Here is a 7,200-nt window from a genome sequence, read left to right as displayed (position 1 = left end):
GTTATACAAATATATTTAAAATCCATGTTTTTCATCGGAAATACATCACCCTAGCTAGGGTCGTTTAATATCAAATCTATATCTATAGGGTCAGATTTAATTAAAACAACCTGCAATGAGTTGTTCCTAGGGCGGCATTAGCTACTGCAAAAGCATATGCTCACCATTGTGACTAATATAATGATCAACCAAACTTGATGATTATCATCAGTCCACTGACCTGCCAACTTGCTTTATATCTCCCGATTGTGACTGATTTAACCATTTTCATGAATCGGGCCTTACGATGGGGGTCTCAAATTGCTTGTTGACGTCATCTTTGCAATTAAAGTCAATGATAAAATTGAATCCCAAGAAGGTAGACGGCTGAAATCATAAATGAGAAAGAGAGCAACACACTTCTCCATAGCCTAAGATGCATGGTGAATTACATGTTTGAAAAAAAAAATAATGAACAAATAAGGAGTTTATTACAACTTAAAATAGGGTACATGAATCTTATTCCTTCCTTTCTTCTTCCGCATCCTCCGCACCAAACTTTAATTACCTTTCTTACACATTCATATTCACGAATTAATGAACGACATCTAGCAAAGATTACTCACTATACGTCCACTTTTTCTCTCAACACATTGCCCAATCAATTTCAAGATATCTTTGCTCCTAATAAATCAGACAGAGCTAACTACGTTTACCCTGTCCGTATCTCATATTTTTCCACCGTACATCACGCGTGCCTTTAAGTGGGCACCACGCATTTTGACTGCATTGATGATGTGGTAGCGGGAGGACCGCCGGATTTGAATTGAAAATTGTTGCACCTCTATCACACCTAATAATCCTAATGCTTGTGATTCCCCCCTCTCCTTTTTATTGACACGGTATTGGTATTGGTGGGACCCTGACTGAAAGACTTTGTTCCCCACTATTTTCCTCACTGTAGCCACAAAAGAAGAGAGAAGGGCCAATAGAGGCTGCTGTACAATAATGGGGAATCGTATCCAATTAGAAGTTCTCCTTGTGGAAATCGAACTTGGTGCTTGTTTTCCTTGAGAAATCAACGGATAGCTGCCTGAGCTCATTGGTTAAACCCGCAGCTCCACAGTAAAATACCCCTGTAATTAAGAAACACCCAGAGGTTAAACCTTACATATCAATAATCTGATTGAATTACCATACTCATACTACTTGATGAGGGAAGCAGATCAGGTCATGCTGAACATGAGCTTTTTGCTCATGCCAACATCGTGGTCGTCTGTTTGCATATAACTGTTCCCGTTGACTTTTTACCTTTTCAAAATACAAAACGGACGGCCACGATGTTGGCATGAGCAAAAAATGCTCATGTTCAGAATGACATGATCTGCTTCCCTAGATGAGTCGGTCGAGAAATTTACTTATGTGAAGGATCAGAGAGATGTGCAAAATGGAACTCACCAACTCTACCATCCCTGTGGTTGAGTGCAATGCGCTTGAAGACAGTGCGCCAGTTGGGCTTGGCAAAGTGGGTCTTGACCCTGGTGCCGGACACGACGTCGACACCGTTCTTGGCGTGGTTGAGAGACTGGAGCATTGCAATGAGTGCGGACCTCGCATCACCCTCCTCGTAGACGCTGGTGCAGTAGTTGTGGAGCTCGATCACACCCTTCTGATCTGACTCGGCCACTTCATTCATCACACCCTTGAACCAGTCAAAGGAGCCTTGCTCCCTGGTCACCCAGTAGAAGTAGGCCCTTGTTGTCTTGAAGGACTTCTTCTTAGGCCTCACGCTATTGCCCCTCTCCATCTCTTCTTCTTCTTCTTCTTCTTCTTCTTCTTCCTTGGCCTTTATGTTGTTAACTATGTCCTTGACGATGCTGATGAAGGGTGTTGCACCGATCCCCAACCCCACAAGCAACACAACTTCATACTTCTTGTAGTCTTGTGCTGGTGCGCCATAAGGTCCATCGATCAATACCCTTGGGAAGCTGCAAACAGAGTCAAATTAGTTAGTCTTAAGTCATTCAGAAAAGCCATTTATTCATTAATTAATTTGGTGAGTTAATTGAACTATTTTGCCTTGAGGCAGTGATAATGAGCTTAATTCAACAGTAGTAACAAGCTGGTTCCACTAATCCCCACCTTCATCAATCATCATTGGCAATTCCAAGTAATTCTGGATTTTCAAATGAGAAGCATTGCTCCAAGAGTGCAAAAAAACAAAAAAACAAATAAGATTGCGAACCTTGGGCTGCTTCCGTTCTGGTTGTAGTCCGCTCTAAGGAGGCCACTCTTGCCACTGTCTGGTGGTCGGCATACCTACATCCAAAGAGATGGAAAATTTAAGAGGGAGGCTAGAAATAGATGATATATATATAATATGAGAATTGGAAATATGCAGAGGCGGGGGGGGGGGCGCAGGACGGGGCTGCCTCCCTAAACAGTTAAAAATATATATATATTTTTAAAAGCCCAGTCCTAGCCCAGCCCTGATTCCATATGAAATAGATTTTTATCCATTTTTTTAGCCCAGTCCAGTCCTAGCCCAGCCCTAACTGCAGCAAATAGTTTGATTTGTCCATATGAAATAGGTTTTTATTAATAATTGTAGCCATTTTTTATTTTATCTCAAAAAAAAAATTCGGGGGCGCTTCCCCCAACTCCAGACTATCACACCAAAATTTTTTTTTGCTATACCCCTGTTTGTCCCCCCCCCCCCCCCCCTCACATGAATCCTAGCTACGCCACTGGAAATATGGCATTTTCAACACTTTTTTTTGCAAATCCAACCATGTGGATGTGCTTGGCACCATGAATTTGCTAGGAATCAACCATTGGATCGTGTATTTTCTATGAAAAAATATGATTTTTGAATGCTTGAATATTTATGAAGAATATGAGCCATTGATTTTAAAACCTTAAAATAATCTCATTTATGCATTAAAATCGGATGATTCAAGAGCGTGTTCTTATAAAACCAAGCATGTAGATCACATCCGTAAGGTTAGATTCAAGAGAAAAGAATAAAAAAACCATGAAAATTGCAGTTTACATTAGTTCTCATATTTCCACTTCTCATATACTAGTGACTATATGTATATAATCCACGAACATATTGCTCTGTCATTTACCTCGGAGAAGACAGCCTTGAGTTGGCTTGTCCAATCTCCCAGTGTCCTGATATGGACGCTCAAGTAATCGTCTGTGGGAGCCGAAGTAATGGAGAAGGGATGCCTGTCAAAGTTTCGCATGAGTGAGTTTTAAGCAATATTGAAGCTGCAAGCCCCAAATTAAACTCATTTATTATAATAGATAGCATCTTGGTGGAGATCAAGTAAATACCACTCGAAGGGGGAGACGGCTGCACAGTTAACAAACATGTATTGCCCACTTTTGTACTTGAAGCCATTAGGCCTGGACATTTGCAGAGTCAAGACATTTCCAGGATAAACAGCAACCTGCATAATTAAGCATATCGAAGAGAAAAAAATCATTAGGACTAGGAACTTCAAGAGAGAATGCAAGTTCTTTTGTTCCTTTTTTCTCTGCAAGAATAGGAAAGAATGGTTACCTTCAGGATCCTAACTGGTTTTATGCCTGATCTGAGTGCTCTGATGAGGCGCTCGCATGCGTATAACAATACTGGAATTGCGAGATACATCCATGTCTGCAATTGCGAAGCATGCTTAATGAGTAACTATGAGGCATGGAGTAGAGTTATACATACATGAATTAAACAATAGGCACCGACGAAACATACTGTTTTCTTGTACCAGTCGTGGGTCAGGTAGAGTTTGTACCCGTGCAAGATGAGCAGAGCATACACGATGACGAAGAGATGGTGGGAGTACCAGAAGGCATTGAAACCAGTTAGTTTTTTGAGAGGTTTGGGCAGGTTGAGCCTGTTTCTCCTGAACCAAGGGGTGGCAAGGGTGAACGCAATGGCCATTAGCACCACCATTACGATACCGGTCCAGCCTTCAATACCCTTGACAAACCACCAGTAGTTAGGAGGTCGTTGATCGCCGAAGAACTGTTTCATGGGCTCATACTCGGCATCGGTTGCATGGAGGAGGCGAGGGAAATCGCATGTCAAGTGGGAGATTACATGCAGTCCTGCGCCAACTGCTATTCCTGCGGCAATAACCTACAAGACAAGATTCTGTAAATTCAGGAGACCAAGGAAAATATGGAAATTAGCTATAAGACTAAAATTCTGAAAATTTGGTGGAAATGGAATAATAGAGAATAGGCCTCATCTACTTTTAGTATCATTTACCAACTACCAACAATTCATGACATTATAAAGATGGTATCAATAATTCATAGCACTATAATTTACCTTGTGGAAATTCAGGTTGTCATCAAAAGGGACCGCAACCCCCAGCTTGGTCTTACTCCTGAGCCATGTGATTGTATTCCGGCAGACCGGGAGAAGAATCAATGCCATGTTGAACTTGAGCGTCTCCGCACCACCTTTGGCAACACACACGCAGTAGCCCATGACGTGGTACACGGCTCTGTGCCTGTACTGTATGAACTTGTAGGTGAAAAGCCCGGCCACTATGCCCAGCCAGAGCAGGATCACCCACACCCTTTGCCAATTGTCCTCCAAGAAATACTTGGTTTGGTTGTACCACCTCTTGATGGGGTTGCTCTCCTTGGTGGGTCTCAGTTTCTGGCTCAGCATCTGGCTCAAATACCGGCTGTTTGAATTCGGTGCCACCGATTGGCTCGGTCCTTGTAGCAGCAGCGTCTCAAGGTTGTAAACCTATCATCAAACAAACAACACCACACATTACTTGCCAATAAAGCCAGCTAGAAAAACAGAGAGAGAGATGAGCTAAAAGCCCATCATTCTATTATGGGAGTACAGAAAAGGCCAGACGGTTCACCTTCATCCTACAAATTCATACCTCTATGTAACCCAGATTGTCAGGGTCCAATTCTTCCATGATAAGAGCAGCATATTCTTCAGCCTGCTCTTTGATCTTCGATAGCTTGTTCGCCGAAGCGCTAAGAGTGATAATCTGCCCAAATTTTAGAAAGAGCGACCAATTAAACTTGTGCACCACTACATAAAAATTCCAACAATTCGATCAGAAGTTTTCTTATTACCTCCTTAACCTCTGCCTCAGCAATTCGGCCGTCCGAGTTCTTATCAACCCTGAAGATTCATATAGGTATGAGAATTCCGAGAAACAAAGAAGAAGAAGAAGAAATAACAAGAACAAAGTCATCTTACAAATCAAAGAAAGTCTGAAGCCTAGCATCAAAACTCTGATCGGAGATCTGCTCCCAGAAATCCCGAAGCTCATCCTTGCTAATGAAAGGCGCAGTGATGTTTCTCCTCCGCGCCAGCGCGTCGTATAACGCGATGGCGAAGTCCTTCGACTCCTTCATCCCTGCACAACACCCAACCATGAGTTATCAGAGCCAGAGAATACGTAAGTAAGCAGAAGATAGAGAGAGAGAGAGAGAGAGAGAGAGAGAGAAACGGATACCGATGCATTGGCCGAAGAGGGAGCGAGGGAGAACGCCTTCGATGGAGAGCTCGTTGAAGCGCTTCTCGATGGCGGGCCAGCCGGCGCTGCCGTCGGCCTTGGTGATGAACTTGAGGCCGACGAGGGCGCCAGCGGTGGCCGACTTGGAGCGGTCGAGCTTGCCGGCGGGCTGCCTCTTGGTCACGGAGGCGAGTCGCCGGAGCTCCTGCGACACCTGGCGGATCCGGTTCGAGGCGCTCCGAACGATGGAGGACCCGAACGACGACTTCTTCTCGAGGGTCTTGGCGAGGAGGGTGACCTCCGGGTCCTCGTCGTGGTTACCCGCCGTCTTAACGCTGTGGACGGCCACCGAGTCGTCTCGGACGTCGAGAGTGATCTCCACGTAGGCCTCGTCGCCGGCGTTGCTGCTCGTCTCGTGGGGGAGGCTGAAGCGGGCACTCTTCTTGCTGCTCCGCTTGCTCAGGGGGCCGCTGTACCCTGACCGATCGCTGCCTATGCTCTCCATCTCGTAGTTTTGCTCCGATACGCCCTTCCCGTCGTCCAACCCCATCCTCTCTCTTCTCTTCAGATATTCTTCTGATCCCAACAACCAACGCACTGATCACTTAGAGAGGTAAGACTAGCAGCCTGCCTTTTGTTGGTGTGTGGCTCTCTTTTTCTTTATGATAGAAACGTCTCTCTCTCTCTCTCTCTCTCTCTGCGTTTAGGCGAAGATATTGGAGGGAGGGGGTGACGGTGCTTATGCTTTGTTGGGGGAGAGGAGCGTCTCCATGTAGGTGTAGAGGAGGCCAAAATTTGAGAGGGTGGTGTATGTTCGCCCGGATGATTCACTGAATCCCACGTCTGTGTTCAGGGCTTTGAATGAGTACCACTTATACAAGCACATGGGGCTCGTATTCTCGTGTATGTCGACATAACTTTGCATCAGACTCTTATGTTGTTGCAAAGACTTAAGTACCCTTTCTTGCTATTCTTCTCATAAAGTGATGGTTTGAGAAAATGACAAAAATGTCTTTCATTCAAAAAAGAAAAAACAAACAGTTCAAAAAAAGGACAAACATGTTCTCCATCCAGAAAGTCGAGGATGATGTTGACTCTTCAAAGTCTTCTTCTCCTTTCTCCGTTCCAAAAAAGGACAAACATGTCCTCCATCTAGAAAGTCGAGAATGATGTTGACTCTTCAAAGTCTTCTTCTTCTTTCTCCGTAAAACACTGTAAAACCCTCTCTCTCTCTTTAGAGAAGAAATCAAGGAAGGTAAAGAGTTCTCCTTGGAGAAGGCCATGAACATCAACCCTCTCACTCACTCTCCCTTCTCTCTCTACTTCTGTGCACATCCAATAGACGATCATATATTGCTCCATCGCCATCTTCTTCTTCTTCCTTCTCCGTAAAACACTGTAAAACCCTCTCTCTCTCTAGAGAAGAAATCAAGGGAGGTAAATAGTTCCCCCTAGAGAAGGCCATGAACATCAACCCTCTCACTCACTCTCCCTTCTCTCTCTACTTCTGTGCACATCCAACAGACGATCCTACATTGCTCCATCACCATCTTCTTCTTCTTCCTTCTCCGTAAAACACTGTAAAACCCTCTCTCTCTACTTTTGTGCCTGATTTAGAGTTTTTGCCCTTACAGGAGGGGGGTTCGGGGGGCTCCCCCCCCCCCCCCCCCCCCCGGCGCGGATCCCGCTGCGCGGTCAGCGGGCGAGGGTCCAGAGG

General features: G+C 44.8%; 1 protein-coding gene across 1 annotated transcript; it reads right to left on the bottom strand.

Moving 5' to 3' along the window:
* Window positions 1–382: 382 nt before the first annotated feature.
* LOC149840330 (respiratory burst oxidase homolog protein C-like) lies at window positions 383–6,155 on the bottom strand. Its single transcript, XM_090003100.1, has 12 exons — window positions 5,484–6,155; window positions 5,225–5,384; window positions 5,098–5,146; window positions 4,896–5,009; window positions 4,322–4,750; window positions 3,740–4,126; window positions 3,551–3,646; window positions 3,322–3,437; window positions 3,111–3,213; window positions 2,225–2,298; window positions 1,438–1,967; window positions 383–1,115 (listed from the first exon to the last, which is right to left on the bottom strand). The coding sequence occupies exons 1-12, from the start codon at window positions 6,031–6,033 to the stop codon at window positions 1,006–1,008; spliced, it is 2,718 nt and encodes a 905-aa protein (XP_089859226.1). The 5' UTR covers window positions 6,034–6,155; the 3' UTR covers window positions 383–1,005.
* Between the last annotated feature and the right edge of the window lie 1,045 nt (window positions 6,156–7,200).

Source organism: Nuphar pumila, chromosome 4 (genome assembly GCF_984573655.1).
Source record: "Nuphar pumila chromosome 4, dmNupPumi1.hap1.1, whole genome shotgun sequence".
NCBI classification, from domain to species: Eukaryota; Viridiplantae; Streptophyta; class Magnoliopsida; order Nymphaeales; family Nymphaeaceae; genus Nuphar; species Nuphar pumila.
This window is presented reverse-complemented; position numbering and strand designations above follow the sequence as displayed.

What these genes read in the sequence shown, in the direction of transcription:
- LOC149840330 (XM_090003100.1), bottom strand. Translation starts at nt 6,033, where the DNA reads ATGGGGTTGGACGACGGGAAGGGCGTATCGGAGCAAAACTACGAGATG. An exon ending in ACAATCTGGGTTACATAGAG is followed by an intron (nt 4,751 to 4,895) that starts GTATGAATTTGT and finishes GTTTGATGATAG; the next exon opens with GTTTACAACCTTGAGACGCT. An exon ending in TCAAGGCTGTCTTCTCCGAG is followed by an intron (nt 2,299 to 3,110) that starts GTAAATGACAGA and finishes CTTTGGATGTAG; the next exon opens with GTATGCCGACCACCAGACAG.